The 25759-nt window shown below is 38.3% G+C and overlaps 1 protein-coding gene across 3 annotated transcripts in view; it reads right to left on the bottom strand.

Annotated features, from left to right (window-relative positions):
• RPS6KA5 (ribosomal protein S6 kinase A5) overlaps positions 1 to 25759 on the bottom strand; it is a 188320-nt gene that overhangs the window by 65807 nt on the left and 96754 nt on the right. For all 3 annotated transcript variants that reach the window (XM_032287636.1, XM_032287638.1, XM_032287637.1), the window contains exons 4-5: positions 13838 to 13953; positions 8821 to 8928 (exon numbers count right to left, since the gene is read on the bottom strand). In XM_032287636.1, the coding sequence (XP_032143527.1) occupies positions 8821 to 8928; positions 13838 to 13953 (224 nt within the window). The remainder of the gene's footprint in view (positions 1 to 8820; positions 8929 to 13837; positions 13954 to 25759) is intronic.

The following is a 25759-nucleotide window of genomic DNA, read 5'->3' as shown; positions in this document are numbered from 1 at the left end:
TGAAATCCCATTTATCAACTTGGATAAATTTCAAGAATAGGTCAAATAAAAAATAATTTGCACTAGAATATGTCATATATGTACACTCAACAAGATAATAGTATATATTGTTTATGGACACACACACACAAAGTAAGAGTACTAAAACACAATTAAGTTCAATCCACCACATACTCTTTACCTGCACCAGTGCAGCTACATGTTGTTGGAGAAAACCGTACAGTCAGGTTGACCAATTTCTTTCATTCATTCATTTTCAGACAGGGTCTCATTCTGTTCATCCAGGCTGGAGTGCAGTGGCATAATCTTGGCTCACTGCATCCTTTGGCTCCCAGATTCAAGTGATCCTCCCAGCTCAGCCTCCCCAAGTAGGAATATAGGCAGGTGACACCATGCTCAGCTAATTTTTTATTTTTATTTTTTACAGAAACGAGGTCTCACTGTGTTGCCCAGACTGGTCTCAAACTCCTGGGCTCAAGCAATTACAGGCATGAGTCACCATGCCCAGCCAATTTCACTTTAAATTCATGATCAGGAATCTCATGTGGGTCTTTAATGGTACCCAGCAAACACATTCATTTCTCTTATCCATTCACTCTCCCACATCGTTAGTTGGTTATTTTATATCATCCCTTCTCTCCTAAAACTTCGATGTGTCCATTCTCTTCCTCACACTCAGTGAGAAAACAGATCTTCTATAAGCTGCCAGTACATGACCTTTAACTTCCACTCACATGTGTGCCTATTAACTCAACTTCCCACAAATGGAACTAATATAGTGCTTTATACTTTAAAAAGTATTTTCACAAGCATCAATTCATTGTGTCAGTATGACAATTCTATAAAGTAGATAAGCTAAATATTATTTTACAGATGACAAAATTAAGACTCAAAAAGGTTAATGACTAAGTAACTTGCCTAATGTCCCAAAGCTAGGAAACAGAAAACGATCCCCCTAACTAAAATGTCTCTTATATGTTCAAAGAATGAATCAATAAATAACATTATCTGAATTGAGCAAGTTAGATTTTTCTACTTCTAGAAAAATAAAAATAGTCATAAATCCATAGGCTTTTCCCTTTAAGAACAGATACTCTGTACTGTTCAGTCAACACATTATTTTTCTTGACTGAATCTTGTATTTATCTACCTGGGGATTCATGTTAATGATCTGTTCTGAAAATTTTCAAATGTTCATTATCAAATCATAAAATCAGAATGCATATACCATATTTAATCATAAACATGAATGTGTCCTTTTTGACATTATTTGCTTATATAAGAACAGACACAATTTTGAAGCTATCATCACTTTACCCACACTTTTAAAAAACTGTCTTTAAATCTTCAGTGTTAAAATCAAATATACAATAACTACCAGATTCTCTGACTGGAAGTAAGAACTCAACAAATGTATGTAAAACTATACTACCAAAAAATTCTATGGAAGATATATACTGGCCTGCAAATTAGAAATGTTATATTATTTTCAGAGTCTCAAGAGATTGACTGAATTTTGTGGTTGAGAACAGAAAAGTAAAAATAGCAAATTTTCATTATCATAAAATATTTTTAAAGTTTCTAAAATAAATTTACTTTAACCTGTATGTATAGGCTGCAAACCATTATCTAGAAACAATTATGTGGTCTGGGCATGGTAGCTGATGCCTATAATCCCAGCACTTTGGGAAAGTAAGGCAGGAGGATTATTTGAGCTCAGTTCAAGACCAAGCTGGGCAACATGCCGAAACCCCCATCTCTACAAAAAATACAAAAATTAGCTGGGCATAGTGGCCATGTTCCTGGAGTCCCAGCTACTTGGGAGTCTGAGGTGGGAGGAGGGCTTGAGCCCAGGAGGCAGAGGTTACAGTGAGCCAAGATCTTGCCACCCTAGGCAACAGACCAAGACCCTGTCTTAAAAATAAAATAATAATAATAATAGTATGAGTATTTTTACATGAATATTTGACAAATATCTCTAGAATATAGGCTCAGGAGGATAAGGAATGTGTTATGTTCACCATTATATTTCTAGGGTCTAGTGCAATACCTGGCAATGGTAAATACTCCAAGATTTTTGAATTACTAAATTAATATATATACAGAGATAAATATAATACCATGAGCAGAAACATCAAACATACACAAACAGTAAATTTCTGAAGACTAAAAATATTTCCCAGACCAAGTGAGGCCAGAATTTATAATATAAAATTGTGATATACTGACAGAGAAGCAGATCTGGGTGGGAGATTACTTCCGTTTTGAAAATGTTTATTTTAAGGAGCCTGTGAAAGAGTCAAGTGGAGATACAACATTCACATATTTGGGTCTTGAGCCCAGAAGAGAAGACTGGGAAATGAACAGCATATAAGAAAAGTAAAGTATAAAAAGAGAAGAGTACCTAGGATTGAGCTGAGGGGAACCCAAGGGTCAAAGAGGAAAAGCCTACAAAAGGCAGTAAGAGAGAGAAGGAAAGTCAGGAGGGTGTTGTGTCACAGAGCCAAGGTAAGAGGTGATTTCCAGTTCAACACTACCAGGCAGTCAAGCAAGGTGACTAAAAAGAATTAATATGCAGGTCAATGGCAATGCTGGCAAGAACAGCCTCAGTAGATGGAAGGGGGAGGGTACAAGCAGAATTGGAATTGATAAGGGAATAAGTGATATATAAGTAAGAAGAGACAAATATTGACAAAGGAGAACAATGAGACAATAGCTAGGCAGGAATATGGTTTTCTGAGTTTTTTTTTCTTTTTATTTATCAGTCCATTCATCTCCCTATTTTCAAAACTGTAAGAAGGAAAGACTATGTATGCTTAAACAGTGACAGAAATAGTCAAAGAGGAAGGGGTTAAAGAGAAGAGAAGGCAGGTAGAGTGTATCAGTCCATTCTCATGCTGCTGATAAAGACATATCCAAGATTGGGCAATTTACAGAAGAAAGAGGTTTAATGGACTCACAGTTCCATGTGGCCAGGGGAGGTCTCACAATTATGGCAGAAGGCAAGGAGGAGCAAGTCACATCTTACGTGGATGTCAGAAGGTAAAGTGAGACAGAAACTGTGTAGGAAAACTCCTGTTTTTAAAACCGTTGGATCTCGTGAGAGTTACTCACCATCATGAGAACAGCAGAGGAAAAATCTGCCCCCATGATTCAATTATCTCCCACCAGGTCCCTTTCATAAGATGTGGGAATTCAAGAGGAGATATGGATAAGGACAGAGCCAAATCATATCATTCCACCCCTCGCCCCCTCCCAAATCTCATGTCCTCACATTTCAAAACCAATCATAACTTCCCATCAGTCCCCCAAAGTCTTTTTTTTTTAATTTTTGCTAATCGTCTCTATCATTCCAATTTTAGTATATATGCTGCCGAAGCGAGCACAGTCCCCCAAAGTCTTAAATCACTTCAGCATTAACTCAAAAGTCCATAGTCCAAAGACTCGTCTGAGACAAAGCAAGTCCCTTCCAGCTACAAGCCTCTAAAAGCAAGTTAGCCGCTTCTTAGATACAATGTAGGTACAGTCACTGATTAAATATACCACTCCAAATGGGAGAAACTGGCCAAAACAAAGGGATACAAGCTCCATGCAAGTCCAAAATCCAGTGGGTCAGTCAAATCTTAAAGCTCCAAAATGATCTCCTTTGACTCCATGTCTCACATCCATGTCACGCTGATGCAAAAGGTAGGTTACCAAGGCCTTGGGCAGCTCCACCCTTGTGGCTTTACAGGGTATAGGCCCCCTCTTGGCTGCTTTCACGAAATGGCATTGATTGTCTGTGGCTTTTCCAGGTGCGTGCTGCAAGCTGTTGGTGGATCTACCATTCTGAGGTTTAAAGAACAGTGGCCCTCTTCTCACAGTTCCACTAGGTGGTTCCCCAGTAGGAACTCTGTGTGGGGGCTCCGACTCCACATTTCCTTTCCACATTGCCCTAGCAGAGGATTTCCATGAGAGCCCCATCCTTGCAGCAAACTTCTGCCTGGGCATCTAGGTGTTTCCACACATCCTTTGAAATCTAGGTGGAGGTTCCCAAACCTCAATTGTTGACTTTTCTGTGCACCCACAGGCTCAATTCCACATGGAAGCTGCCAAGGCTTCCATCCTCTGAAGCAACAGTCTGAGCTGTACCTTGGCCCCTTTTAGTCATGGCTGGAGCAGCTGGGACATAGGGCACCAAGTCCCTAGACTGCACATAGCAGAGGGACCTTGTGATTGGCCCAGGAAACCATTTTTTCTTCCTAAACCTCCAGGCCTGTGAGGGGAGGAGCTGCCACAAAGGCCTCTGACATGGCCTGGAGCCATTTCCCCATTGCCATGGTGATTAACATTCAGCTCCTCATTACTTATGCAAATTTCTGCAGCTGGCTTGAATTTCTCCTCAGAAAACAAGAATTTCTTTTCTATCGAATTGTCAGGCTGCAAATTTTCCAAACTTTTATGCTCTGCTTCTCTTTTAAAACTGAATGACTTTAATAGGACCCAAGTCACCTCTTGAATGCTTTGCTGCTTAGAAATTTCTTCTGCCAGATACCCTAAATAATCTCTCTCAATTTCAAAATTCCACAAATCTCTAGGGTAGGGGCAAAATGCCACCAGTCCCTTTGCTAAAACATAATAAGAGTCACTTTTGTTCCAGTCCCCAACAAGTTCCTCATTCCATCTGAGACCACCTCAGGCTGGATTCATTGTCCATATTATCAGCATTTTGGTCAAAGCTATTCAACACGTCTCTAGGAAGTTCCAAACTTTCCCACATGTTCCTATCTTCTTCTGAGCCCTCCAAACTGTTCCAATCTCTGCCTGTTACCCAGTTCCAAACTGGCTTCCACATTTTCAGGTATCTTTTCAGCAGCATGCCATTTGTGGTACTAATTTGCTGTATTATTCCGTTCTCATACTGCTCATAAAGACATATCTGAGACTAGGCAATTTACAAAAGAAAGAGGTTTAATAGACTTACAGTTCTATGTGGCTGTGGGAGGTCTCACAATCATGGTGGAAGGCAAGGAGAAACAAGTCATGTCTTACATGGATGGCAGCAGGCAAACAGAGAAAGATAACTTGTGCAGGGAAACTCCCGTTTTTAAAACCATCAGATCTCGTAAAACTTATTCACTATCACAAGAAGAGCATGGGGAAAATCTGCCTCCATGATTCAACTGCCTCCCACCAGGTCCCTCCCATAACATGTGGGAATTCAAGATGAGATTTGGGTGGAGACACAGTAAAACCATATCATAAACATACATATTTAACCTGGAAACCAAGAAGGCAGAGTAGGGATGGAGTGGAAAGAACCTTGTTCCAAAAATATGTATTTTGCTGAGTTGGAGCTGACATATGAAACCAAAAAGGAATGCTATCTAATCAAATCAAATGGTTTCATGGGAATATTTTTAAGGTAGAAAGGGTCTAGGTAGAGAAACTTCCTAAACAGGTGCTGGGTGGAATCAGAAGAGCAAAGAACCATTAGATCGAGTTTTAGGGGACTCAGCAAAGGAAAATTCCTACCTGAGCCCTGAGAATTAAACCTGAAGCCTAGAATGACAATATGTCCTGTAGGGCTAAGAGGAAGAATGAGCAGGCAGTCTAAGGATCAAAGAGACATGCAACCCCTTAAGCTTAATAGTAATGTTAAACTATTAACATAACCTAGAGCAAGGCTGTATTCACTAAATAAGGGCACCTATCAATTACTCCTCTACTTCAGCTTGAACTCTATTATTTCATTTTTGTACTCAAATCACTAAGTGCTCAAAGACGATGGTATCTTATTGGATCCCCATCATCGCCTTGAGGGGAGGCTGTTGACACAAGAAGCAGAAAACTCTCCTCTTGTCACACAGCATTTCTGACTAATGTTTATTACTATATTAAGATCTAGCAACTCTGGTCAACTTTGATTTTTATTTGTTTGTTTAGTTTTGGGTCCTAACATTTGCTGTTCCCCAGGGCCAAACTCTATTTCTATCTATTGCCAAGTGATCAGCCACGCCAAATGATCAGCCACACATACCTACCAACAGAGGATTCATTAAGTGATTATTTTCATAAGTATACTACCAGAACCTACCCTACCATCTAGCACAGAGGCCCCTAACCCCTGTTAGGAACCAGGGCGCACAGCAGGAGGTGAGCAGCAGACAAGTATTGCCACCTGATCTCTGTCTCCTGTCAGATAGCAGCGGCATTAGATTCTCCTAGCAGTGCCAACCCTATTGTGAAGTGTACATGCAAGGGGTCTAGGTTGCACGTTCCTTATGAGAATCTAATGATAAATGTAATGCATTTGAATAATCTTGAAACCATATCCCCACCTCAGTCTGTGGGAAAACTGTCTCCTAGGAAACCAGTCCCTGGTTCCAAAAAAGTTGGGGACCACTGATCTGGCACATAGAAGGCCCTCAACAAATATCAATGGAGTGAATGAGCAAATGAAAGTGATCATCAAATCTCTCTATGCAGGGGGAATTTTACACATTTACAGACTAAGGACCCCTTTGGAACTCTGATGAAGCCTGTGGATCCCTTCTCAAAATAGTATTTTAAAACAGATAGTATTATGGAGGAAATTAATGACACTGAAATACAGTTACAAAATTATTTTTTTAAATTGTGAGATCATCACAAACACACTTCTATGGTACAGGCTGGGCTTGCCAAGTCCCAGGCTGTTCTATAGAGAGATCTGGCTGGGCCAGTTCAGAGGCAAAACTACTGATGTCATCTGCAGGTTTTTTGTTCTTGGTTTCTCAGAGAAAAATCCTCCGAACTCCTGCCTGGGAAGCCACTGTGCTCAGAGTGAAGTGGCAGAAAGCGGCTGAGGGAGTTTTCAAAGTTGTGTGTGTCCATTTTCACCATACCTGTCATTTTCTGTATTGTATCCTCATTCTTAGCTGTGCCCATTATCCCTGAATGCACAGAACTTTATAGTCTTCCCTTAGGATGAGGAAGGCACAGCTGCCTCTATGAACAGGGGCAGAGATAGGATCTGGGGGTCACCTGTTTCTTACACAGACTTTCAATCAATCCTCCTGGGTCCTGCATCACCTGCATTCCTACTTTGAGAGATACCTCCTGACTCCAATTCTTGAACCTTTCCTGGGTGTCAGAAGTACACAGAGCCTGCTTTTAGGCTTCCCATGCATGTTACTGTTGTCCATCTTCTAAAATGTGATTGCTATTTTCTCTTTTCCCTTTTGAGTGCATGTCTATTTTATCCCTTTCCTTTTACTCTTGTGGGATTTATTAAGGAGGCAACAGTAAACAGATTTAATCTGCTACAATTTATTGAAGTTGCCACTAAAATTTTACAAAGGCATAAAAACTTTTAAGAATCAAATTTAGAAGTAAATTCCTCAAAATTCATCTAATCTATTTTATAACTATGATATTTGTATCAAAGATAATCAATTTACTGCAATAACTACAGCTTCATGAAGGCAGAGATCATTTCCATTTCATTTATTGTATTGCCCAGTACCCAGCATAGTAGAGGTGATCAATAAATATTTATTGTTTAAGTAAAATGAATGAATATACGTGTGATTAAAAAATTAGAACCTTTAATTTTTATAATTTCAGTGCTTATCTCACTCACCTAGGACTGCTTTAGTAATACTCCAAAAACCAATCAGAAATAGATATACCTAACTTGGAATCCAAGAATGATGTATTTTATAACAACAAAGTCCTTCACTACAAAAACATTACTACAATTCCATATTTTATACCAACAATTTCCTGGATAGAAATGAAACTGACATTCAAATTTACTTAGTTATCTTGAATAACTAGTAGTGTAGAAATAAATGTAACTTCTATTACAGCCACTACATAAACAGTATTTAATTATAACTTATAGATGTACAATTTTAAGTGTCATTAAATGCTTCTGTAATATTAAACAAATTCTAATTAATACTGAAAATTAAAGTCCTCCATATGTAAAATCTGCATATTAGCCACGACATTTTAATTCATATTGAGCAAAAACCAGCAACAATATTATTTAAAAATTGGGTCTGGTAGATCTCTGTCTTTCTTGTCAAGAGAATTCAAAGGGTCTTCATAGTATGTCCTACTTTGCTATCGTAATGTAAACTGCATATACTTTGCTTTGTGAATCTTTTTTTTTTTTTTTTTTTTTTTGGAAAGGGGTTTTACTTTTTTTTCCCAGACTGGAGTGCAATGGCACGATCTTGGCTTACCGCAACCTCTGCTTCCTGGGTTCAAGGGATTCTCCTGCCTCAGCCTCCCAAGTAGCTGGGATTCCAGGCATGCACCACCATGCCTGGCTAATTTTGTATTTTTAGTAGAGACGAGGTTTCTCCATGTTGGTAAAGCTGGTCTTGAACTCCCGGCCTCCAGTGATCTACCGACCTCGGCCTCCCAAAGTGCCGGAATTACAGGCGTGAGCCACCACGCCTGGCCAGCTTTGTGATTCTTTACTAGCCACCATCAAAGCCATTATTCTCCTCAAGGGCCAAAAGAGTTATTTAATTTTTCAGTTACATTTTATATATTTCATGGGGAAAGTTAAATGCATAGTGTCTTTTTTTTTTTTTTTTTTTTTTTTAATAAATAGGAACTCTGATACATCCATCAAGGTTTACAGCAATTTTAACAGGATGGTCCCCTATTAATTCTAAACTAAAAATCTCTACATTTTCATGTCAAAATGTTCCCCTGGGCAAACCCTGCACGAAAGTTCAAATTTATATGGCAGTTTTCTACTAAATGTTTATTCTGCAGCTAAGTTGTCATCCTTGTTTACATTGTGTTATTATTAACTTCAAATTAAAATATCATACTCACTTCATCAGCCACAAACTCCTTACTGAGACCAAAATCTGTCAGCACCACATGGCCATTATAATCAAGTAGAATATTCTCAAGCTTAATGTCACGATATATAATCCCCAACTGCAAAAACAAACAAATATGAATTTTAAAATAATTTACAAAAAAATGAATTAGGACAGTCTTTCTTATCTACCTTTTTTTTTTTTTTTTTAAAAAAAAGGTACTTCCCTCCTCAGGATCCTGTGATGGCCCTTGGTGACTGGTCAGGGCAAATGTAAATTCTTTTATCTGCTGCGTTCCCCGGACCTTCCTAACCATGTCTTAGTTCTCCTCGTACACAGGGTCTACCTTGTTGGGTCAGCTTCTTTAGGGCCTCCCTCTTGACTAGTGCTTCTTTATGTCTCTACTCTTCCTATTTCACCCTCACTCTAGATGGCCTTCAGGTGCTTTTGTAGCCAATTCTTGTCCATCACTTCCTAATGGTTTCAGAAGGCTTTTCTGACTAACCAGATCCCACCCTGGTAATTTCTTTGTTTTTCATCTTACAACACCTATGTTTATATTAGACTTACCTATATATGACTGATATTTTCTAGGTATATCCTATTTGTCTTTATATACCTATACTAACTGTTTTTCACCTTTTTTTATGTATATATCCAGTATTTGTGCAACATACCATGTATAAAATAGGTAATTGATAAATAATTGTTGATTAACAGGCTCTTAAACATAAAGGTTGAAGATCATAGGTTAATTTTAGTCTAGTTCTTTTTTTTTCTCTTTCTTTTTTGTTTTGAGATAGGGTCTCACTTGGTCACTCAGGCTGGCATGCAGTGGCATGATCCTAGCTCACTGCAGCCTCAAACTTCCGGGCTAAAGTTATCCTCCTGCCTCGGCCTCCAGAGTAGCTGGGGTTACAGGTGTGAGCCACTGTACTAGGCTCAAACTTTAGTTCTAAATAAGCAAAGTCAATCAGTTAAGTAACATTTACTCTATTTTACTTTGCATTTGTAAAACTTACTTTTTTGTAAGTTCTACAGCAAAACACTTCAGCTATATAACTAATACAACTATCCAACTCATACAAGAGGTGCTTGATCTGCATGAATTCTATTTTTCATGTTTTTAGTTACTTTGGCCTGAATTAAATGTTTCTAAACTTAGAAATATTGTTTTCCTCAACACTAAGAATATGAGAAAGTTCTTAATAATCTCTTAAAATGAAAAACAAAATTATACATACAGAAAAACACTAGGGGCCAGGCACAGTGTCTCACGCCTGTAATCTGAGTACTCTGGAAGGCTGAGGCAGGAGGGTCACTTGAATCCAGGAGCTCAAGACCAGCCTGGGCAACACAGTGAGACCCATCTCTACAAAAAATTGTAAAAACTTAGCTGGGTGTGGTGGCACACATGTAGTCCTAGAGCTACTTGGGAAGCTGAGGCAGGAGAATCACTTGAGCCCAGGGTGTTTGAGGCCACAGTGACCTATGCTAGCATTCCAGCCTGGGCAACAGAGCGAGACCCTGTCTCTATTTTTTAAAAACGGAATAAAAAAAGGGGGGGACAGGCACGCATGGCCCATACCTGTAATTCTAGCATTTTGGGAAGCCAAGATGGGAAGATCATTTGAGCTCAGGAGTTCGAAACTAGCATGGCAACATGGCAAAACTCTGTCTCTACAAAAAATACAAAAATTAGCCAGGCGTGGTGGCGCATGCCTGTTGTCCCAGCTACTCGGGAGGCTGAAGTAGGAGGATCACCTCAGCCCAGCAGGTTTGGAGCTGTGATCATGCCCCTGCACTCCAGCCTAGGCAATGGACTAAGACCTGGTATCAACAAAACAAAACAAAACACAAAAGCGCTAAGCAATTTTCTTCTAAGAGCCTCAGTGTTCTACAAGACATACAGGAAGGAAAATATTTAAGGCTTATATTGAAGGGACACTGACTTCAAGCATTACATGCATCTAACAACCAGGAGATGCTTTTTCCTTAAAAAAAAAAACAAAACACCTTTTTGGAAAACATTTTAGAAACAAGTAATTTACTACCTGTGTCACCCCATTACTTGCAAGTAAACATCCATTTTTGCCTCTTCCTGTGAAACCCAATGTTAGTAACTTTTCAAGATTAACATTGCTGGCTTTGCATTATAATTATCTGTATCTTTTTAGTAAGGTTAACCGAGATCTCATTTGCTATATTACTCCCATTCCATATCAGTTACAGTTATATCCAGTATTCATTGTTTTCTTTACTTCTGTGTTTGACTACGGGCAAGTTTCACATAAATTAAAAACTGGATTTTCGGATGAGCACAGCAGCTCACGCCTGTAATCCCAACAATCTGGGAGGCTGAGGCAGGCAGATTGCTTGAGTCTAGGAGTTCAACACCAACCTGGGCAACATGGCAAAACCTTTCATCTCTATAAAAACTACAAAACGTGGCCAGGTGTGGTGGCATGTGCCTGGGTCCCAGCTGATCGGGAGGTTGACATCAGAGGATCACCTGAGCCTGGGAAGGTGGAGGCTGCAGTGAGCCGAGATCGCACCACTACACTGGACTTTCTAGCTTACCCACTGGAGCTATTCATTTTGTTTTTTACTCATATTTATAATGATTTCTATCATCATTTTTGTATCATAAGCTAATTCCCCTAAATCATAAGTTCCAAAGGTCCTTCTTTGCAGTGTATTCCTGGGTCCAATTGTTTCTTATATGAAAATGTCTTGGCCGGGCGCGGTGGCTCAAGCCTGTAATCCCAGCACTTTGGGAGGCTGAGGCGGGTGGATCGCGAGGTCAAGAGATCGAGACCATCCTGGTCAACATGGTGAAACCCCGTCTCTACTAAAAATATAAAAAATTAGCTGGGCATGGTGGTGCGTGCCTGTAATCCCAGCTACTCAGAAGGCTGAGGCAGGAGAATTGCCTGAACCCAGGAGGCAGAGGTTGTGGTGAGCCGTGATCGCGCCATTGCACTCCAGCCTGGGTAACATGAGTGAAACTCCGTCTCAAAAAAAAAAAAAAAAAAAAAGAAAAAGAAAAAAAAAAAAAGAAAATGTCTTAACTATCTTATATCCTACAGAAATCATCTTAAAGATTGTTACTGTATCAATACTTCTATCAAAAGAAGTCCAAGTGTCTGTTTTCGCTACCTCAGTTTGAGTGCCTACTTTACTGCACCTCGTTCCCCTTCCTCTGCATTGCGCTGCAGCCCTGCCCTCCACCTCCTATTGCCAAAGGTTTCTTTCTCTCCTTGTTCTCACATATTTTTTGTTCAGTCTCCTTAAGATTCCTACTCTGGCGGGCGCGGTGGCTCAAGCCTGTAATCCCAGCACTTTGGGAGGCCGAGGCGGGTGGATCACGAGGTCAAGAGATCGAGACCATCCTGGTCAACACGGTGAAACCCCGTCTCTACTAAAAATACAAAAAATTAGCTGGGCATGGTGGTGCGTGCCTGTAATCCCAGCTACTCAGGAGGCTGAGGCAGGAGAACTGCCTGAACCCGGGAGGCGGAGGTTGCGGTGAGCCGAAATCGCGCCATTGCACTCCAGCCTGGGTAACAAGAGCGAAACTCCGTCTCAAAAAAAAAAAAAAAAAAGATTCCTACTCTGACCAATCTCCCTTCACCTGGCAGGTCTTGCTTCTGCTCTGGCTGGATCTGCCCTTTTCTTGATCTCTTTTTTTCTTACATTTTATCATTTACTCTCACAGCCTCACCCATCTGTTACCTCTACCTTGCTGCCTGTTCCTTTAGAAATTTCATCCTTCATCCTTCCTTTTCCCTCCAATTCTCTCCTTTCTTTTCTATGCTGTGTAATCAGCACTTGAATCTCTATCTTAAATTAGTGTAGGACCCGAATACAACATGACAAGGAAGGGTGGCTTCATGATGTACCTGAATTGTCCTAATTTAAAAATTACTTGAGTACTTTCTGTCTCTGAGGAAAAACACGAGTCCACAGAAAGACTACAGAGCCTACAGAAAGAAAAACATGAGCCTACAGAAAGACTGCATCTACAGTATTTCCTCGTTAAGTAAAACAAACAAAAAATGGAGTCAAAATTTCTTGGCTCAAGATTAATGGTATCTGCAATAACTTTTTTTCTTCTTTTTTTAGACGGAGTTTCACTCTTGTTGCCCAGGCTGGAATGCAATGGCACGATCTTGGCTCACTGCAACCTCCACCTCCCAGGTTCAAGCGATTCTCCTGCCTCAGCCTCCCAAGTAGCTGGGATTACAGGCGTGCACCACCACGCCCAGCTAATTTTTTGTATTTTTTGTAAAGACTGGGTTTCTCCATGTTGGCCAAGCTGATCTTGAACTCCTGACCTCAGGTGATCCGCCTGCCTTGGCCTCCTAAAGTGCTGGGATTACAGGTATAAGCCACCACATTCAGCCTGCAATAACATTTCTTAAAGTTTAAACTGATTGTTACAGTTTAAATAGGGTCACAGACATGAATTTTATGTAAAATTTTTTAGTAAGAGTTCATCCTACCTGGGGACAATGGAGTAGAGAGCAGGTGGGAGCAAGAGATGGTGTCAGGGACAAAACAAATGGAAAGAAAGCCAGAGTGGGAGAGTGGAAAATAACACTTATTCTCCAACCTCATCAGGACACACCCTAAAGATGTACAGGCAGAGTCTGCGATGCAGTAAATTACAATGAAGGAAATATGTATTAAGACTGATGGTTACATTTTCCTGGTTATTTTAATAATTAAAAGCCTTTATTTTAATGATACTTTGTAACAAATAAGCATTAGGATTTTTCCTGAAAAAAAGTCAAAAATTGCTTAGGTTCTATCTTTTTAATCTGCATCACAGCAAGTACAATTGAAAAGTAGATTTTTTTTCAAACAGAATTATGAAATTGAGAAAACTGGTAATGTTCTTCTTTAAGTGTGCTTTCATAATCTCCACTAAGACAATAACATGTAAAAACATTAGCTCTTCTAGCTCCATTATTACCTTAGTTAACAGACTTCAAAAAAGAAACTTGAAAAATGAAGTGTCTTACCTTGTGGAGATGTTCGAGGGCAAGCACAATCTCTCCAACATAAATCTGCACCTCGTGCTCTGTGAAACGCTCTCTTTGAGAAAGATGAGTAAAAAGTTCTCCACCATTTATATAATCTAAAAATGAAATATATTTGTCTTTCTTTAACTTGTATTCATAAATGAAAAGCAGTGTTTCCTTTTAATCGCTTTGGATTCACCATAAGGCACTGATTTTAATATATTGTTATTTACACAGTTTAGCATATAGTTTCATGTAGATAGATTTTTAGATTCAGACAGCAATACAGTTTCACAAAAGAATGATTACCTTAAATATAATCAAATGAGTTTGCAAAGAGTATTGCCATTAAAACCATAGCTAAAATCTGCATATATTTGAATACATTTTCACAAATACAGCATATCAGAAACCTCTGCCATCACCACATAATGCATACTTAACCTATTCTGTAGTATCAAAACATCAGCCACTGCAATAACCAAAACAAAACAAAACAAAAACCACAAAGTCCCATCCTTTCATTTGTAATAATTGCCAGTCACCTGTAAACAGATTCCCTATTTTCCAGAATTGTCTACATGCACTTCCAAAAATTTATATTAGGTAGTAATCTTTCATTTAGCCCAAAAAATGTATTAAAACTTGGTCAAATCAAAGATTCTAAAAATAGAAGATTCCCATTTCCCTTTCATTTTTCTCTATTTATCCCAAGGGGGATCATGAAATAGGTGACCAAAAGGCTACATTAAGAAATAAATAAGCGAGCTGGTTCATTAAGAAAAAAACATACAGGCCGGGCGCGGTGGCTCAAGCCTGTAATCCCAGCACTTTGGGAGGCCGAGGCGGGTGGATCACGAGGTCAAGAGATCGAGACCATCCTGGTCAACATGGTGAAACCCCGTCTCTACTAAAAATACAAAAAATTAGCTGGGCATGGTGGCGCGTGCCTCTAATCCCAGCTACTCAGGAGGCTGAGGCAGGAGAATTGCCTGAACCCAGGAGGCGGAGGTTGCGGTAAGCCGAGATCGCGCCATTGCACTCCAGCCTGGGTAACAAGAGCGAAACTCCGTCTCAAAAAAAAAAAGAAAAAAACATACAAAAATAGTTATGTTGATATATGGCTCTAATTAGACATGTCTTCTAAAACTCAGAAACTCAGAACTTATTTATCATTCATTATTTTAGTTTAACAACTATACAAATTAGAAACTGCTCAAAATCCGATAGGATAATAAACTTTTTGCCAAATAAATGTTGCTAAAAAGCTTTACAGTTTCATCAGAAACCACTGAAACATTAACACAATATTTGTGTGTGAAAAACCATTAACAACTAGAAAAGTCACAAATGCAATTTAAAGCTTTTCTCCTGAAAACTTTGAAAAGCATATTTCCCAAGTATATTGTTGAGTTTACCACAATTTGATTAAAAAATTAAATTCTTCACAAACTCACAAATTTTTCTTTTGCTTTGTCCATTTAACTTTAAACTCCAAAAAGCAGATACAACAGAATTAAAGAACTCTAATAGGTAGTTGTTTTGCAATGCAGTTTACAAACCACATGTCAACAAAAAGCATTTCCCTTCTTAGGCTTCTGTATTTTGCCAAGAAGTTTTAATTATATCTGAACACACATCTAATTATTAAAAAGGTATAAAGGAACACAGCATTCCTGCAAACTAATAATGAACTTTTTTTCCTACCTTAAGGTAATTATTTATTTAAAAACCCAATACTCATGTTTATGCATAAATGGTTTCCACAGTCAGTCATGACACAGAAAGAGGCACAGGTACATCAACTGACAAACTCCTACATAGCCTTGAATGTTCAATTCAATCATCTCCTCTTCTATGGCCACTCTAGCAGAGTTGCTCACTTTCTTCTATGTTACCATTGTACTTATTTAAGACTTTCAGCACTGCAGGTACCCTGCTATACTGCAATTGTTTATTTGCATACTTACTTTCTCTGCTAAAGTAAGGATTAATATATTCATCACTATTTACTCATCATAGTGCCTGCATGCAGTAAGCACAAAATAGATGCTTATGGCATTCACAATTGAAGACAAATTCTTAATATTAAAATATATGATAAACAGGGTCTCTGAACAAAACCACTCTGAAACCTAACAGGCCAGTCTATTATTTAAAAAATCTAATGTACTACTGTTTCAAACGCAACATGGCATAGTCAAAAGAAACATGGCTTTGTAACTGATGGATCTGAACTAGACAATGGCTCCACAGCTGTCCTTCCTTAACCAAATTAAGTCTCTCCGGGCTTCAGTTCTTTATCTATAAAACAGGAATAACTACTTATAAATTACTGTTACTTGGGACAAAGTGCTTTATTTCCCATTTACTGGGAGACTGTGAAAAAGTAACTGTAAATCTAAGGAGACATACCTAAAATATCAAGTGATCTACTTCCTACTTTTGGGATGAACTGACCTAACAGCGCAAGGTAATAAAGACTTGACATTATAAAATAAGCTATTTCATTTTGAGAGGGCTGTTATGGATTGTATATTTTCTAAGTTTAACAGTAAACTCTATGAACTTGGGGGTGCATGGGTGATACAGTGGTGAGCATAGCTGCCTTCAATCAATAAAGATAGGATGTCTTTCTATTTATTTAGGTCTTTCATTCTTTCAGCAATGTTTTATAGTTTTTAGAGTATACATTTTTTTACTTCTTTTGTTAAATTTATTCCCCAAAATTTTATTCCTGTTGATCCTAAATGGTTTTAGCTTCATTTTCAGATTGTTTATTCCAAATGTATAGAAATACAATTGATTTTTGTATGTTAATCTTAAGTGCAATTTTACTGAACTTATGTATCAGTTCTAGTAGTGTCTGAGTAGATTTCTTAGGACTTTGTATTTATAAGATCATGTCATCTTTAGATAGAATTCTTCTTCCTTTTCAATCTGAGGCATTTTGTGTCCTTTTCTTGCCTACAATGTTGAATAAAGTGGGAAAGTGGATATTTTGTCCATGTTCCTGACTTTAGGGGGAAAGCATTCAGTCTTTAACCATTAAGCATTATGTTAGCTCTTGGTTTTTCCACAGATGTCTTTATCAGGTTAAGAAGTTCACATCCATTCCTACTTTGTTGAGTATTATCATGAAGAAGTTGAATTTTGGAAAATGCTGTTTTTCTACATCTATTTGTGAGAATCATATGCTTTGTGTTATTTATTCTGCTGATATGGTACATTAAATTGATTGACTTTGGTTGGTAAACCAATCTTGCACTACTGGGATAGATTCCATTTGGCCATGGCATATAATTATTTTTATTTGTTGCTGGATTTGGTTTGATAGAATGTTGTTGAGAATTTTGTATTTATATTCATAAGAGATAATGATCTGGACCAGCCGCGGTGGCTCACGCGGTAATCCCAGCACTTTCGGAGGCCGAGGCAGGTGGATCATGAGATGTAGGGATTGAGACCATCCTGGCCAACATGGTCAAATATCGTCTCTACTAAAAATACAAAAATTAGCTGGGCATGGTGGCATGTGCCTGTAGTCCCAGCTACTTAGAAGGCTGAGGCAGGAGAATCACTTGAACCTGGGAGGCACAGGTTGCAGTGAGCAGAGATCGCACCACTGCACTCCAGCCTGGTGACACAGTGAAACTCTGTCTCAAAAAAAAAAAAAAATAGTAGCAGTAGTGGTGGTGGTGATGGTAACAGTAGTGGCTCAATTTCTTGTCTATTCCGAAGTTGTATTTCTTGAGTAAGTTCTAGTAGTTTGTGTCTTTCTTGGAATGTCTTTATTTCATATAAGTTATCTAACATGAAATAACATAAATAACAACAAAACTCTATGTTGGTATACAGTTGCTCATGGTATTCCCTAAAGATCCTTTCTAACTCTGTAAAGTCAGTAGCAATGTCCTTTCTTTCATTCTTGATTTTATCAATTTGAGTCTTCTTTTTTCCTGGTCAGTCTACCCAAGGTCTGTCAATCTGTTGATCTTCTCAAAAGAATAATCTTTTAGGTTCATTGATTTTCTCTTGTTTTCATATTCCATACTTGATTAATTTCTAATCTTTGTTATTTCCCTCCTTTCTGCTTGCTTTGGGTTTAGTTTGCTCTTCTTTTAATGTCTTAAGTTGGACGATTGGGCTACTGATTTCGGATGTTTCTTGCTTTTTTAATTTCAGCAATTATAGCTATAAATTTCCCACTAAGCACTGCTTTAGCTTCATTCTGTAAGTTTTAGCATGTAGTATCTTCATTTTCTCTTATCAAAAAAAATTTTGTTTTTAAACCTCGAGACCAGGTCTCACTTGGGAGACACCCAGGCTGCAGTGCAGTGGTATGATCACAGCTCACTGAAGCTTCTAACTTCTGAGCTCAGAGATTTTCCTGAGTCATTAGGATTACAGGTGTGTGCCACCATGCTTGGCTACAATTATTTGTTTGTGGAGATGGGGTCTCACTTTGTTGTCCAGACTGTCAAAGTATGTTTTGATGCTTTTATTTCGTCTTTAACACATTGAATACTTAGGAGTATGTTGTTCCATATGGTTGTGAATACCCCAAATTTCTTTTTGTTACTGATTTCTCTTCTCATTCCATTGTGAAGAGAAAACATAATTATTATTTTAATTTTTAAAAATTTATTAAGTTTTTTAAAAATGGGCTGCCATATGATCTACCCTAGAGAACGTTCCATCTGCATATGTACCCTGCTATTGCTATTTAGAGTTCTATACATGTCTATTATGTCTAGGTGTTGTTTAGGTCTTCTATTTCTTTGCTGAAACTTTTTGCATTATTGCTGAATTGTCTATTTCTTCCTCCATTTCTTTCAGTGTTTGCTTTATATGCATTGGATCTGTGTTGTTAGGTACATCCACGTTAGCCTCTATGTTGTTAGGCCTTCTATCTCTGTGGTTTCTGCATCCACAGATTCAACCAACCATGAGTCAAAAATATTCAGAAAAATAACAATACGACAAATGAAAATAATGCAAAGAAAAAAAGTTTAACAACTATTTATATAGCACTTACATTGTATTAAGTATTAGAAGTAATTTAGAGATGACAAAGTATACAGGAGGATGTATATGTTATATGCAAATATTATTCCATTTAATGTAACAAACTTGAACATCTGAAGTTTCTTTTTTAATCCGTGGGGTGTCCTGGAACCAATTCCCTGAAGATAATGAGGGATGATGGTATATATTTATAATTGTTATATCTTCATGATGGATTGCCTTTTTTTTTTTTTTTATCATTATGAAGTGTTCTTTTAAATCTCTATCAGCATTTAAAAATATCTATTTTGTCTGATATTAGCATAAACACTCCAGCTTTCCTGTGGGTAATGTTTCCATAGTTTATCTTTTTAATCCTTTTCCCCTTTAATCTATTTGAATCTTGGACTCTATAGTGTATCTTTTGTAAACAGCATTATAGTTAGCTCTCCCCCAGTCTGACAATCTCTGCATTTTGATTAAAATGTTTATAATCCATTTACATTTATTATTAACATAATACTGCAATTTTCCTTTTTTGTTTTCTATTGTTCCTCTAGTCTAGTCTTCCTTTACTCCTTTCTTGTTAACTATTTGCTAGTGTAACATTTTAATTTCTTTAATACAGTCTCACTTTAAAAAAATTTTTTTAGTTATTTTCTTAGTGGTTGTTCTGCAACTTGCCATATAATATTACCTTATCAAAACAACTTTGGATTTATACTAACTTAATTCTGATTATATATAGAAACATTAATTCTATATAGCTCTATTCTCTTTCCCTTTTGTGCTACTGTAATACACAGTACAACTACATATGTTTAAAACCCAACAATACATTACTACAACTTTACATAATGTTGTCTTTCAAAAAAGCTGAGAGAAGACAGAAGGGCAAATACATACTTGTAGTTTGTTATATTAGCCTTCCTACTTAACGTTTTTCTGTTTTCTTCCTTTTTTCCCAGTGGATTCAGGTTATAATCTGATTCTAACTCCCCACTTCCATCCCCACCCCTCGTTTTTTTTGTTTTTTTTTTTTTGAGACATAGTCTCACTCTGTCACCCAGACTGGAGTACAGTGGCACAAACTCAGCTCGCTGCAACCTCCGCCTCCTGGGTTCAAGTGATTCTTGTGCCTCAGCCTTCCGAGTAGCTGGAACTAAAGGTGCGCACCTCCACACCTGGCCAATTTTTGTATTTTTAGTAGAGACAGGGTTTTGCCATGTTGGCCAGGCTGCTCTCAAACTGCTGGCCTCAGGTGATCAGCCTGTTTTTATAGTTATTTTTCCTTTAATAACTTGGCATGACTATTTTAGTAAAGTATTTTATCTGCAGTGTGAAGCCTCCAATGTTGCTCCTCGGAGAGCAGAGTCTTGGGCATTTGAACAATGATTCTTGCAGGGCTCTCTTTGTACTTTATTTTTCTGATCTGTTAGGCTGTCTGCCTCTTGCTGGTATTACACCCAGGTGTTAGGACCCACTAATTGCTGGCTGGTCACTCTATTGTTTTCAATAATGCTCTGGAGCATAAATTACTCCATGGTCTAGTCCAATAAATTCAGGCCCATTTGTTGAAGCAGCTTTTGAGGACAGTGTTTAAAGTTTGTTCTGATCCCGGAGAATCCTTCTTAGTTGTCCACATCGAATAGTTAAACTTGTTGCTCTAACAGAGGTATGGGCCTCCTCTTAATTGCTTACCACCAATATTTCCTTTTTTTTTCTTCTTTTTCCAAAAGCACCCTTAGTTTTAGGCCAGTTGTGGTGGCTCATGCATGAAATCTTAGCACTTGGAAAGACCAAGGTAGGAGAATAATTTAGGCCAGGAGTTTGAAACAAGTCCAGGCAACATAGTCAGACCTCATCTTTTAAAAATAAAAATAAAAGTAGCCAGGCATGTAGTTCTAGTTACTCAGGAGGCTGAGGCAGGAGGCTCACTTGAGCCCAGGAGGTCAAGGTTGCAGTGAACCATGATTGTGCTGCTGCACTCCAGCCTGGGCAACAGAGCGAACCCTGTCTCAAGATAATAATAATAAAATAAAGAAAGAACTGGATGAGGCTATTTGAGTGCCTTTATATTTGCATAGGAATTTTACAGTCAGCTTGCCAATCTCTACAAAAAAGTCTGCTTGGATTTTTATTTGGACAATTTTGCATCCATAGCTCAACTTGGGAGAAGTGACATTTTTAAAATATTGCGTTTTCCAACCCAGAAATATGGTGTATCTCCAATAATCAGGTTTTCTTTCATTTCTCTTAGCAACGCATTATAATCTACAGAATAAGACTCCTACTTCTGGACTACATTTTGATCTCTGATTTTGCATATCCTTAGAAAGGAATATTTTTATCTCTAGAAAGGAAGACAAATGCAGTAGTGAAGCATGTCTTTGGTGTCACAAAGTCCAAAAATCTTAGCTATACCTTTTAGCAATTGTGTGACTTTGAGCAAGATGTTTAATCTCTCTGAATCTAAATCTATATTTTGAAAGAACAATATATCTTCCTAAGGTTTGTTCATTTTATTCAACAGTAAGCTCTTATTATGTATCAGCCACTCTTCCAGGCACCACGCACACAACATTGAACAGACAAAAATCTCCAACCTAGTGAAGCTTGCATTCCAGTCAGGAAAATAAGTAAATTAAATATTATTAAGAAGTTGGAAGGTCATGATTGCTATGGAAAAAGTAGCACAGATATAAAAGTCTAGGGAGTGCCAGGGTAGAGATGAGGATTGCATTTAAATAAGGATGGTTAATATAGGCCTCAGCGAGGTGACTTTTGAGCAATTACTTTAAAGGGGCAAGAACACGAGCTGAGCACATATTTGAGGAAAGACTGTTCCAAGCAGAAGTAACACCTAGTCTAAAGATCCTGAGGCAGAGCAGGCCTGGTGTATTTGAAGGTCAGAAAGGAGATCAAGTGGCTAGAACAGAGTACATGAGGGAAAAGCAATAGGAGAGTCAAGGTCACAGAAGTAACTGAATTAGGGGAGTGGGTGTATAGGGCTTATGGACCTTTACTGGAGCTGTTGTGTACATCGTCTACTGCACAACATATTGTGATCTATGTGAACAGTTGCCCTTGTGGCTGTGTAGCACAGAGGCCCTAGCTATCATCTTTCACTGTGAACGAAATGGAAGACTGGCGAGTTCTTAGTAGGGTAGTAGTGTGATATGACTTTCATTTTAATAGGAGCAATGACTCTGGCTACTGTATTGAGAATAGAAAGGGTAGAAGTAGGGAGATCACTTGCAATAATAAATAAGGTAAGAGATGACTTGCTAGGAGGAAGGTGGCAATGGTAGTAGTGATAAGGACCCAGCATAACTGAGCAACTGGAGAGATGGAGTGGGTGTTACTTGAGATGACTAAGGATGGGGGAAGAACAGGTTTGGAAGGGGCTATCCATTCACTGTTGGATATGAAGAATGAACAATGCCTGACTAATAGTACAAGCTAAATAAATGGTAGTCACCATCATCATCATCATCATCATCATCATCTTGAATTATACATTCTAAGACTGGTAAGAGGTTCAAGAAAGCACCACCGGAACCCCTTCAGAAGGAGATCAATTTCTTGTGGCCAGTTGTAGAGCATTAAGAGTAGCTTCTGTGAACCATCATGAAAGTGCTTCATGCTAATTCCTTGAAATTATCTAAACTGTTTGGGTATATGTAGGCCTACATGCATTATTCTGAGAAGAAAGAATCCACAGCTTTTATGAGATTTGCCAAAGTGTTATCAGCCAAAAATTTAAGGAACACCACCTTAAAGACAGCATAAATTTGAACAGAAAAGTGCCTATCAAGTTTATTTACAAACAAACCAGCAAGTACTAACAGCACATGGGAAACCTCTGAAAACAGGTGCCATAACTTTGCCCTGAGAGCCCACATCACACACTTAATCTTGCCCAGAATGCCCACCAGTGCCACACTCCCCCTGAGTGTTTGGATTAGTTCTCCCTGAATTTTACCCTTGCTTGGCATAACTATCCTAGAGTTTATTTGTATTCACATTTGGACCAGTGGGGTTCAAAGCTTAAGAAAAGTGAGATGGAGCAAGGGATTTTCATTTCCAACGACAGCTCTGACTATCGAGAATGTACTAAAACTGCCTCTCTGATGTCTTTACACCTCTTTGTTTTTTAAGAGATCTAGCAACTCTGCTAGGGTAGGCCTTGGGCTTGCCCTAGAAAGTAAAAACAACTCAGCCAGGCAGCGAAACAACAAATAAGACAAAATATGTAAAAGACTATCAAGGATATCATTAAATTTGAGTTGAATTTTAAAATTATTATTCTCTCCAAAGGAATGCGGTGGATTCTGGGCTAAAGTTAGCAGTGGGATCAAAGTGGTCAATGATATTGTGACCACCCAGATCCTCGCTGACATCTGAAAGAGTCTTCTCAGCCTTATAACCTAAGGAAAACCCCCAGATCTTTTAGACTCCCAGACCCTTTTCAACTGGCCGTAAATTACATTTAATCATATAAAAGACATATTAAATAACTTAGCTTGAATAAAGTACTTGAAAAATGTCTACTGCTAGAATTTATGGTCCAATCTACCTGGTGGTCTCTTGATCTATGCCAGCTTATCTACCCTGAATAACTTTTCTACCAAAATTGTGATCCATTAGATTTCTGAAAATTCCTTCCAAAGTCTCTGCCATTCCAACAAATAAATTGTAAACTTCAGCATTCTTGTAATTTTTAAAGCCAATGCTGTTTGTCTTCTCTTTATTATAGGAAAACTATCAGAAAATAGCACGAGATTGCTCAGTTTTTACTGATACTCCTCCAGTTTTTTTGCCTCTGAGGACATACAATGAAAATGGGCTAAGTAGTATTGTTCACCTACACTCCTGGCAACCGATGTGTGTCCAAAAGTGGCATCTTAATAACCCCAGATAGTCAGAGGAAGTGGGAAAGGACTCCCGATAGACAAGAATCCAGATGTAAAATAAGGACTTGGGTGACCCTCCTTAAAATTTTGTATCTGAACACAGCCCACTGCTTATGGACCTGGAGCTGTTGTGTACATCATCTACCGCAAAACAAAGAATAACAGCAACCAGATGAGAAAAATCATACAACTAGAGATATTGGACACTTATTTCATGCCTGTTCTAGTCAGATGTGATGAATCTGATCCCAATAAATAATGCTATGAAGTAGGTACTATTAAAATAATCATATAATCCCCAGAGAAAATAGGAATCTCCAGAGAAGAGTAAAACTGAAAGTGGTTAAGTAAATTTTCCAGAGTTATACATCTTATGAAGGGGGAGAGAAAGGAATACGACTGTGTCTGACTCTGAAGACAGTGGGTTTAGTCATTGTCTTAGAGCTGCTCCTTTCCCCTCTCCAGCTTGGCTTTCCTGCTGCTTATGAGGAGCAGCCTCATCAGGTAGTTGGACTTGCTAATTTTTGTCAGAAAAGCTACCTTAAGATCACCTATTCTGTCTTCTAAATACTTAAATGACTTAGAACCAATAATTCTATATATCTTATGTAATAATGCTATCTCACATGCTTTTTCCAGTTAAATTATGGACGGCTCATCTGAATGTTACAGTAATCAAAAGTAGACATTCTATGTCTACTGAGGGTTTTTTTTTTTTTTAAATGGCTAAAGTAAACAATTAGTTTAAATCCTTTTTTAGACTGCCAAGCTAAAATTATTGCTAGTAGATTTTAAGGCACCGAACTTAGGGGCAGCAATTTAAATCCTGTAGTAGAAAACCTTGAGGTGTTTTCTCAAAACAAGTACTGCACCTTGAATGTAGAGTATCTACAACCTTGCAAAAAGCTCCTTAATTTTTCCTAAGACATTAGCATTTTAACCCGCCTGCTTGTTAAGGCAGAGGATATAAGCTTGGCAACACAGAAGAGTTACATTCATGGCTCTCCCCAGAGATTAGAACCTTGAAGTATCTGCAGACCAAATATCATTAAATAATACATATAAAAGACAATGCATATGATCAATACATTTCTCTTGATATGCTTATTATGGCTCTGGACAAACAGCAGCAAAAAGTTATAAACACAGATTACACTTTTGGAAAGATTATACTCTCCCCTCGTGTTCCACAGGCTTACATTATGAAGCTTGAAGAGTGGTATGAAACTTTTGATTATCTTTTTTTTTTTTTTTGAGACGGAGTTTCGCTCTTGTTACCCAGGCTGGAGTGCAATGGCGCGATCTCGGCTCACCGCAACCTCCGCCTCCTTGGTTCAGGCAATTCTCCTGCCTCAGCCTCCTGAGTAGCTGGGATTACAGGCACGTGCCACCATGCCCAGCTAATGTTTTGTATTTTTAGTAGAGACGGGGTTTCACCATGTTGACCAGGATGGTCTCGATCTCTTGACCTTGTGATCCACCCACCTCGGCCTCCCAAAGTGCTGGGATTACAGGCTTGAGCCACCGCGCCCGGCCACTTTTGATTATCTTTAGTCTAGGAAGTACATAGTGTCTCCTAAATGAAGCCCTTTTAAAGAATTTTTTTCCTCAGGGCTTTTTTTTTTTTTTTTTTTTTAAATAAAAACTGACCTTGGCACAATTTCAAACTTTAAAAGAAAATTGCAAGAACAGTACAAAGAATCCCTATATGCTCACTATGAAAATTCACTAATTGTTTACATTTTGTTTCATTTGTTTTAGCATTCCTTGTTTCCATGTATGTGCATGTTTTTCCCGAACCACTTGAGAATATGTCGGAGATACCGTGCTCCTCCACTCCTAAACATTTCCATGTACATTTCCTAAGAACAAAGGACATTCTTGCATATAACCACAGTATAACTGTAAATATCAGAGCCATTAACCATGATAAAAATACCATTTCCTAATCTACACTCCCTATTCAAATTTTGTCATTTACCCCAAATAATGCTCTTTG

Source organism: Sapajus apella, unplaced genomic scaffold, assembly GCF_009761245.1.
Source record: "Sapajus apella isolate SASKATOON/1434 unplaced genomic scaffold, GSC_monkey_1.0 scaffold20, whole genome shotgun sequence".
NCBI classification, from domain to species: Eukaryota; Metazoa; Chordata; class Mammalia; order Primates; family Cebidae; genus Sapajus; species Sapajus apella.
The sequence above is the reverse complement of the archived record's forward strand: the minus strand, read 5'-3'. Positions and strand labels throughout refer to the sequence as shown.